Source organism: Bombina bombina, chromosome 1 (assembly GCF_027579735.1).
Source record: "Bombina bombina isolate aBomBom1 chromosome 1, aBomBom1.pri, whole genome shotgun sequence".
NCBI classification, from domain to species: Eukaryota; Metazoa; Chordata; class Amphibia; order Anura; family Bombinatoridae; genus Bombina; species Bombina bombina.
This window is the reverse complement of record NC_069499.1, coordinates 1,272,527,182-1,272,538,100: the sequence shown is the minus strand read 5'-3', so window position 1 is coordinate 1,272,538,100 and position 10,919 is coordinate 1,272,527,182. Positions and strand designations below refer to the sequence as shown.

The window sequence follows — 10,919 nt, the reverse complement described above, 5'->3', positions numbered from 1 at the left end:
AAAACAAAAAAAAACAAAGATTCAGGCAGAGAAGTTATTGACTTAATAGTGGGGGGAAAATGGAAGTTTTTAATAATTTTACTTTTTAAATAAAATTAAAAATAAATTGGATTTTGGAATATAATAATATGTATATACACACACACACACACAATTTAAAATATACAAACACACATATATATTTATACCCTTCTGCAAAGTAATATCTGGTGAAACAGTGATAACATCATGGCAGCTGTGAGATCTCAGTACAAATACTTTGCATCACACGTGATCCTTTTAATACAATGAATGTGAGAGTCATAGAAGATAAGATCAGCATTCAAGCCTGTCCCGACACACTGATTCCATCAGGATGTGACTGCATAATGGAATATTTTAAGCTTATCTGGCTGCCGATCAGAGCTTGCTCTTATCCTGCGCAGCATCTGGGTGGGGGAGCAGGGCCTCAGATGATGCACAGGCAGCTCCTCACCTTTCAGAGCAGCCCTACCCCCTATCAAAATAATCTGCATAATAGCAGCCTGCGTAAAGAGCTCCTGGAGTCCAGACAGGCTCCATCTCCAACACATATCTGTGCTGAGGAGATAAGGCTACATGTGACCATGGAGAAGCAATATTATTAGAGAGAAGTTGTGGCCCACTTGCTTAATATTCATATACCCAATACAAAGGTGTATATAGGAAGGACTATGTGTATTCTTCTCTAGCACTAGACATGGAGTCAAACAGCAACAAGATTTAGATCAACCAAAGCTTCTACTATTCTAATGACTAGTATAATCCAGTTATCCTTTACTCGCCACTATTCCTAAAACAAAGGGCTAGATCCACTGCCAGACATGCAGCCACACACACACAAAAAAAGTCTAAAAAAGGTAAGCAGACTTTTTTTTTCTCAGTTCAAATATTTTGTAGCTGTATCACGACTCCCTATGACACCGGCATTTTGAGTTCTCGCTAAATAATTTAGTGGGTCCTTACAGCTTTTCACAATGAATAGCCACTATAAAACTGTGCCTCTCATTTATGAACTGACATATACCATATACTTTACTAACCACTCTGGTCCTACTTGCAATCATGGTCCCCAAGAAACAAAAATGGCCACTAAATTTCCCACACACACAAAAATAAATAAATAAAAGAGCATTTTTTTAAAAAAATAAAAAAAAAATGTTAATTGTTCCTGTTCCACTGTTTTAGTTATGCAATGAGACCGTTGCTACCATTTGCGGAACATATGGGAGCAAGCCCAAAATGTGTGCATTGTCCATTCAGAGGCTTATGTAAAACAAAACAAATCTACTTAGGGCCCATTTCTAGCTAATGTTATCCTTTCCTTTCATTTTGTCACAGTAATCTAGTCTTGCAACACTGAACACACCACAGCTGCCTTGCCAATGCAGATCAGGATTTGCTAGTAGATCTCCACGTGCATACAAGCAAATCACTAGGCTGCTGTGGGATTTCCCCCAAGAATGTACTATGGAAGTATAACGTTATTATTGGAGGCTAAAATAGTCTAAGACAAAATCCTACAAATCAGAGTTGCCAACCTAAAGCCAAATGATCCACAATGATGTCCTCCAGTGCCTTTTTCCTGACACCTTTTTTCTACACTGTATAACTGAAATGTCCTTTAGCTGGGACCGCAATGCCTGTTCAGGGTACTTTGGCTGTCATCCTACACTACTCATCTTTCTCCTATTTGTAAAAACAAAGAGGACACCCATCTTTACTACAGCTAGAGTAGAGCTTGGGAAAAAAAAATCTCTGCAGAAGTCTTATGCTTGTATGTATTGGACTCATCTATGTGCGTACATGTTTGTAGGTTTGATACATTTGTACGATTATAAGCACAGCAGTAAATATTATTAAAAATTATTATTAGAATCCTGTGCACAAATAAAAAACACACAGGGGTAAAAAAAAAAAAACAAAAAAAAAAAAAACAGTTAATTATATACTTCTGTCTCTAAGCAGGACATGAGCTGGTGATTGGTGGCAACACAACTATACTACTCCTGATTGGCTCTATGATTTGGTTTAGTTCATGGGGGGGGCTATATGAAGCATGTTTGCAAACCAAGAATGCTTGATTTGAAATGTGCAGCAAAAACTAACTATGTCCCTCAAACATAACAGATTAGGAAGTATCTGAAAATATAGATACAAGGCTGCATTATACACAGTCACTAAAACATTTCAAGACTAAGATACAATGCTCTAAGAAAGATACTGCGATTAAACTTTCACGATTCAGAGAGCATTCAATTTTAAAAAAACATTTCTAATTTACTCGTATTATCAATTTTTCTTCCTTCTCTTGGTATCTTTATTTGAATGTAAGCTTAGGAACCGAACCATTTTTTGTTCAGCACCTGGGTAGCGCTTGCTGATTGGTATCTAAATGTAGCCACCAATCAGCAAGCGATACCCAGGTGCTGAACCAAAAATGGGCCGTTTTATAGGCTTACATTCCTGCTTTTTCAAATAAAGGTACCAAGAGAATGAAGAAAAATTGATAATAGGAGTAAATTAAAAAGTTGCTTAAAATTGCATGTTCTATCTGAATAATGAAAGTTTAATTTTGACTAGACTATCCCTTAAAAATCATTGTAGCAAACACAACAACAACATGTATTCATAAAGGAGTATTAAACATTTGAGATTGTAATATAAAAATTTAGAAAAACAAAAAAAACTTTTCAAAACACTTTATTTTGTCCCATTTTAGTGTAATTTAATTCTGAAAATGTTGGGGTTTTCAAATTCCTGTTAAAAGTGGAAGTGCAGATGGCCTTGAGTTATGTTATGCAGACAAATTATTTCTATAAGACTAATGTAATTGGATTTACGTGTTTGTTATTTCTATTTTTTTCTGGACCTTTAATAAAAGCTGATTCATATATACAAAAAAAAAAAATGAAAGTACAAACTAGTCATTTGTGGTACACTCTACTGACCCATTAATAAGTGTCTCTTATTGACCACAGCAGCAGAACAAATCTATGTAAGCTATCATTTAATTCAAGAAATATATGAAAAGAAAAAAAACTCAATCTCTCTAGCATTTATTGTATAAAGGGGCATGATACCCAAATAGTGAAGCAATTGAAAGTGACTAGAAAATATCACCTGAACATCTCTCTCTGTAAAAAAGAAGACTGTTTACCTTTAAAACGTCCTCAGTAGCCATGTCCCATTGCAACATTCCTCAGTAGCCATGTCCCAGGGACTTGCAAGGGATGATATTGTCCAATTCACTTGAAAAAGTTTACTATGAAATTGTATGAGATTTCAGTGAAATCTCATGAGATCACAGTAAAGCAAAGTGTGACATCCGCATTGTTGAAGCCGATTGGCTAAAAAAAATATTTTATTTTTTTTTAACATGTTGACAGTAGCTGAAGGACAACTGTTCATTGAACACTTTCTATTGTGAGCTGAAGAAATACAATATCTTCTTTTTTATATAAAGATGTCCAGGTGATATTGTCTTGGTAGAGACCTTTTACAGTTTTGCTGTATTACTTTCAAGTGATTTAGTATACGGGTATTTAGGTCCCTTTAATATCCTTTTAAGATGTTATAAATTAGGGATATGAAACCCAGAAATGTTCTTTTGTGATTCAGACAGAGCATACAATTTTAAAAAGGTTTACAATTTACTTCTATGATCAAATTTGCTTTGTTGCCATGGTATTCTTTGTTGAAGAGCTACCTAGGTAGGTGTCTACCCTAGTCAAAAAGGATTATCTTCCTGGAATCATTCTGTAATTATGACTCCAGACCAGTAATCAGAGGCCATCCTGAAGTAGGACCACAGGCCAAAATATTTAAATGAGAGGACTCTAGAGTCATTCATTGGCTGTTCATGCTTGTGAATTAATCAGTAAACTAATCTGCAGTCATCACTCAGATAGTATTTACATTAGCTGATGACTTTACAAGCCTGATAATGTGCAAATGACTTATAAAGTAGTTTGATGATCATCAAATGACTCTAGGATGCTCTCTAAAGTAATCCTGTTTGTCTTGAATGGAGCAGTACATAGCTGGAAATAGTGTTACCATCTAGTGCTCTTACAAATGGATAACATTCATGCGAAACTGCTGTCATATAGTGCTCCAAAAATGTGCACGCGCCTGACCTTAAAGGGACAGTCTAGTCCAAAATAAACTTTTATGATTCAGATACAGAATGTAATTTTAAACAATTTTCCAATTTACTTTTTTCACCAATGTTGCTTTGTTCTCTTGGTATTCTTAGTTGAAAGCTAAACCTAGGAGGTTCATATGCTAATTTCTCTTAGGGCATTTTGACAGTTTTTCACCACTAGAGGGTGTTAGTTCAAGTGTGTCATATAGATAACACTGTGCTCACGCACGTGGAGATCAGGTGAGTCAGCTTTGATTTGCTAAAATGGATGTCTGTCAAAAGAACTGAAATAAGGGGGCAGTTTGCAGAGGCTTAGATAAAAGGTAATCACAGAGGTAAAAAGTGTATTTATATAACTGTGTTGATTGTGCAAAACTAGGGAAAGGGTAATAAAGGGATTATCTATATTTTTAAACAATACACATTCTGGTATAGACTGTTCCTTTAAGTCGCTGTTTTTCAACAAAAGATACCAAAAATACCAAGAGAATGAAGAAAATTTGATAATATAAGTAAATTAGAAAGTTGTTTAAAATTGCATGCTCTATCCGAATCAAGAAATATATTTTTGGGGGGTTTCATATCACTTTAACCCAATGGTTTTCAAACCTGTCCTCAGGCCTCCCCAACAGGCCAGATTTTCTGGATTTACCTTGGAGAAGAGCAGGTAAAATAACTATGGATTACTAATCATCTGATTATTTCACCTGTGCTCTTGGTCAGATATCCTCAAAATGTGGCCTGTTAGGGAGGCCTGCGGACGGGTTTGAAAAAAAATATATATATTTTGAGTATTAAATTTTACTTCTGGCTCCTAACATTTTGGAAAATCTATATCTAGCCATCTCCTTTCTAGGTTGCTAAAGCGTGTGTACCTGGCTTCCCACTATACTGAATGGATTCCATGTTCCTCTAATCTGAGAAACTTTATAAAAGCAAAAGTGAAAAGGTAAATCATTGTAAAAATGGTGCAGGACAAGGTAAGATGAGTAATGGGCTACATCCTTAGACAATTGTATCTTTTTAATAAGAAAGATTATTTAAAATTGCACGCATGACCTAACCATACAGTATTTTTAACTGACAAACAGAGCTTTAGTGATTATATAAGTGTCCAAAACTACATTAGAAATTATAAGAGAGCGATTAACCATTTGGTACATATACATCACTATCTTTCATAAGTAATGTAACGTATCAAAGACAGCCATTAGTTTAACAGTTTAGTGGTTTGCAGTTGTGCTGCACTACCTATACTTGTGCTCCATACCCAACAGGGCAATGAATGGGACAGTGCTTTAAAGACTCTTATGTCTGACCCAACTCATGGGGTGATGAAATGCCATTAACATGTGCTACAAGCACATGACTATAAGCAGCTGATACAAAGCCACACGAGAGGCCTCAAAGGTTCACAGACAGTCATCTGGGTGCTCCTGTGATTGTTTTGGCAAGGGTAAAAAAACACCCATACACAGAATATTCGGAGACAGTTCTAAATTAAAAATGCATTGCGGAAGATAAAGAAATACAAGATGCAATTTTCAATATCCCTTCTTCCAAAAAACACTCGCTACACACATCAAACTGATTAGATTCATATTTATTTATAAAATATTTACCAGGAAGACTGCATTCACTTAAAACTCCTGGCTTTTGCATTTACTAAACATAAACCAATTGTAAGTTGGCCCTTTAGTGGCTGCTGCTAGCAGAGAGTTATATCTAACAGCTGAGAGATTTCATGTCACATAGTCCTGTTCCCCATTAGTATCTGGTCAGGTTAGAGGGCAACAAGATGAACAGTGGTGGTTGACAGTTAACATTGTCAATGCCAAAGCTTTGCTATTGGTCGATTGCCTCTCAGATGGAAAATGTGTCTAAAAAGTTTTCCAGAAAATCTTCTTAAAGGAACATGACAGTCAAAACTGATATGCACAACTTATTTCAGTTTTTAATTTAAACATTTTTGCTATACACATGTGCTTCTAAAAACCATCACTGTTCCAGTGAGATCTTTTTCTATGCTTAGGTAAGTAAGCAGGTGTACATATGCTCCCTGTACCCAATTTAAAAAAAAAATTGTAATTAAGCATTGATAGTGTTGACTAGAATATTTTTGCTTATACATGCATATTGCAAAAATACATCTATTCAAACCTGAAATCAACTTGGGTGTATTTCAATACCGACTACTATATCCCTTTAGACAAGCTATATACAGGCAATTCATGATCAAATTACACACACATTTTGTGTTCCAGCACACTGGACTGCCATTGATTAAAAAGTTTAATCAATTTATAGTTTACTATGTTTCCTATTATCCACCCGCCCCCCAACTGACAGCCAGAGGATGAAGCACATTGCACGAAAGTGCATTTCAGTCAACTACTACAATAGCCTGTGTTAGTTATCTCTTATGTATCAAATCGAATGTGTTGCTATATCTCAAAATATAAAGCCTGAGAAACTAGACAATCAAACACAATCCCTATATGTACCATGGTTACATCTGTGTTTTGAATGTTTGAGACAGACCGGTCCATTAAGGTTCTTGCAGCAATAATAATAATAATTGTGTTGGTGTTTTGGTTGGCACATGTGCACTAATATACAGCCGCACCTAATGAAACTGACCAACACAGATACAAATGGGTGTCACATTTTGCACACACAGATCGTTAGTACAACCAAGCTAGTAATGTGTATGCAACTCTGCAAACAGTCTGACCTAATCCCATACATTACCCTTTTATACTCTTATGCATCTAAAACTGATACCGTGCTATTTTATTATAAGGGCAGATCATGCTACAAGTGGCTACGAGCGAGATACGGGAATGTACACGAATGGACTGTCAGCTTACAATATAGGACAACCTTACTATACTGGTCCATCATTCTCCGCACCACCCTAGCCTTCAATGTTATTTTATATGGCGATATGGGACCAGTGAAGTGCAGAACACAAATGTTCCGCTGCTCCAATGGTCATTCCTCCCTTAACAGTAAAAGAGAATATATGAAGGCAGCTGCCAAGGGCTATACATAGATCGTAACCTGGCAGCAGGACATAGGTGATAGACTTCAGTTACTTACGTTTGATTTGTCTGGGATTGCTCTGTTTCCTTCTGGACATCTCTCTGCAGATAACTGTCAAGGAACCAGGCAGGGGGTGAGGGCTCTCGGTGGGGCTGTTGAAGGCAGGATTAGGCTGTCCTCATACCCACACTGACCCTCAACCCTTAACCACGAGGGTCCGACCACAGATATGTGCCCTCCGGGGAATGTGTTATTAATTCTACTGCCAAATTTGAAGTCCTTAAATATAGGTACAGACACAATCCGAGAGTCCAGGGTGCCACAAGCAAGTCTCATCCAGTAGCCTTGCTTACCACAGATTGTTATGAATACGCCGAGGTTGCTATGTGGACACAGATGTTTAGAATCGGTTGCGAGTTATTTGTAATGTTCAGGATTTTCACCACCTTGATACCAATATGTAGATCCTTAAATGGGAATTATGTAAAGCCCCTCACACAGAAGCTGTCTTGTTCTGTCACTTTGTATAGTTGAGAAAATAGCGGTCCGTCACCCTGCAAAGCTATAAGCAAGCTATGTTCCACGGTGCCATCCAACAGTCCAGCCCGTACTATAGGAGGAGCCGGTTGAGTGCCAAGCAGTGCCCAGTGTCCATGCGCTGCTCCACCCGCAGGGATTGTTACTTTCTCAATGGAATCTAAAAAGCATCAAACCATTCGGAGCGCAAGATTCCAAAGGGGCGGTGCAAAAACAATAGGCGGGGCCACAAACCCATCCTCTACACGCCTTCTAATTAAATACGTCATGACGCACGCATAACGGTCATGGATAGAGGGCTTTCATATTCCCTACCTCTTTTCCAGGCTTAGGTACGGAAACTCACGATGGACAATGCTTCCATACGCGCTTTGTACTACTGAGGTACCTCTCAGCCTAAAATGATGCTGCGTCTTTAAATTTGACGTTTACTAAGTAGTGATTGGCTCAGCAGTATCAATGACGTTAATCTAATTTCTATATAGACTGGACTGATAGCATCCATTGTGTTAAACTGTATTAATATTTTATTGAAAGTAAGAAGTCCAGTATTGAATTGATATTACTTCTATGAGGGAAGAAAACATTATGAAATAGCAAATTCTGCGAGGGCATAATATCGGAAACAGCGTATTATTCAGTGCAACTGTTACACACTACAAGTCACTTTGACCCTCACATTCTTCATAGCTATAAATCATAAATTGTAAAGTTATGCAAGCGTGTGACACGCATATTAGACTGCAACAAAATAAAAAAATAATCGAAATACGGAAGACAGAAGAACATTATTTACACACGCAGAAAATATTTTAGTATTCAGTATTGGTTTTGTACTTCATACTAATCCTCATTGTCTGATAAGGATAAGGTGAAACTCATCTAGTATGAGAAAACACTGTTTATTTAAAAAAAAAAAAAAAAAAAGGATTTTGAAATGAGTCCAGACTCCAGATAATGTGGCCTCACAATATAAAAGATCAACACTTGAGAAGCTGCACCCTCCTCAGTTTGCTGAGCATCATGCACTCGGCAACACCATGGAACACCAAACAGATCTGCTATCTTCAGAAATGCTCACAGACACAGACTGGTGAGCGTGAGTGGAGAAAATCACATACCCGTGCTGATTTGCTCCATTATAAATTTATAATCAGATCATACAACTCTGCCATCAACCTGGCCAAACAACTTTCTCTTCCCTCGTGTCAACTCATTGATCCAACCCCAGAAGGCTGTTTTCAATCTTTAACTCCCTCCTATGTCTGCCATGACCTACTTCCACTACCAAACTCACTACTCAGCTTATTGATGATCATTAAAAAAATAAAATTACACAATTAGAAAAAATATCTCTCCCTCCTAGCAGTAGCCCCTCACCCATCTAGGACGAGCAGCGGTAAGAGTTTTCTTTCCCTTCCTTATATGGTGTGATATATATTTGGATATTGACTAGATTACAAGTGAAGCTCTAAATATTGCTTGCATGCAAACGATATTAGTGCTCCACTTTGTAATACCAGCGTACAATAATGTGCGCTGGTATTACAAGTAAATCGCAATGCGAATGCAAGCTCACGTTCACATTGCTAGGATGCATTGCGCTCACGAGAGCACGCTTCCATAGGCTCCTATGGTAGCCTTGTTCTGACGCTGTCAGAGACGGCATCAGAACCTCACGCAGCGAATGGGGTAAGTAGCGCAGTGATGGGCAGCATTTTTAAATATATATGTATATGACTATATACATACTGTATATACATATATATTGGGCCCAATTAGCCATTTTCCCTCCCCGGTGTCATGTGACTCGTTAGTGTTACAAGGTCTCAGGTGTGAATGGGGTTAAATTTGGTGTTATCGCTTTCACACTATCTCATACTGATCACTGGAAGTTCAACATGGCACCTCATGGCAAAGAACTTTCTGAGGATCTGAAAAAAGAATTGTTGCTCTACATAAGGATGGCCTAGGCTATAAGAAGATTGCCAGGACCCTGAAACTGAGCTGCAGAATGGTGGGCAAGATCATACAGCGGTTTCACAGGACAGGTTCCACTCAGAACAGGCCTTGCCATGGTCGACCAAAGAAGTTGAGTGCACATGCTCAGCGTCATATCCAGAGGTTGTCTTTGGGAAATAGACATATGAGTGCTGACAGCATTGCTGCAGAGGTTGAAGGGGTGGGGGGTCAGCCTGTCAGTGCTCAGACCATATGTCGCACACTGCATCAAATTGGTCTGCATGACTGTCGTCCCAGAAGAAAGCGAAGGGGGTAAGTAGCGCAGTGATGGGCAGCATTTTTAAATATATATGTATATGACTATATACATATATATTTATGTGTTAATATGTGTATATAGGTATATAAGCATATACAGTTGTGCTCAAAAGTTTGCATACACTGGCAGAAATCGTGACATTTTGGCATTGATTTTGAAATTATTACTGATCATGAAAAAAATATGTCTTTTATTTAAAGGGACATGAAACCCAAAACATTTCTTTCATGATTCAGATAGAGAATACAATTTTAAACAACGTTCCAATTAACTTCTATTATTTAATTTGCTTCCTTCTCTTGTTATCCTTTGCTGAAATGTTTATCTAGGCAAGCTCAGGAGCAGCACAGAACCTAGGTTTTAGCTGGTGATTGGTGGCTGCATATATATTGATTGTGATTCAGTTACAAACCATTAGTGCATTGCTGCTCCTTCAACACATTTTACCAAGAGAATGAAACAAATTACATAATAGAAGTAAATTAGAAAGTTGTTTAAAATTACATTCACTATCTGAATCATGAAACAAAAAAATTGGGTTTCATGTCCCTTTAAGGATAACAATCATATGAAGCCATTTATTATCACATAGTTTTTTAAATCATAATAACATAAATCACCCAAATGGCCCTGATCAAAAATTTACATACCCTTGAATGTTTGGCCTTGTTACAGACACACAAGGTGACACACACACAAGTTAAAATGGCAATTAAAGGTTAATTTCCCACATCTGTGGCTTTTTAAATTGCAATTGGTGTCTGTATAGTCAATGAGTTTGTTAGCTCTCACGTAGATTCACTGAGCAGACTAGATACTGAGCCATGGGGAGCAGAAAAGAACTGTCAAAAGACCTGCGTAACAAAGTAATGGAACTTTTTAAAGATGGAA

At 37.5% G+C, this 10,919-nt stretch overlaps 1 protein-coding gene across 1 annotated transcript in view; it reads right to left on the bottom strand.

The window, feature by feature from the left end:
• ZFPM1 (zinc finger protein, FOG family member 1) overlaps positions 1-7,930 on the bottom strand; it is a 260,259-nt gene extending 252,329 nt beyond the window's left edge. The window contains exon 1 of the mRNA XM_053701292.1: positions 7,268-7,930. Coding sequence (XP_053557267.1) covers positions 7,268-7,307 — 40 coding nt within the window. The 5' untranslated portion in view covers positions 7,308-7,930. The remainder of the gene's footprint in view (positions 1-7,267) is intronic.
• Between the last annotated feature and the right edge of the window lie 2,989 nt (positions 7,931-10,919).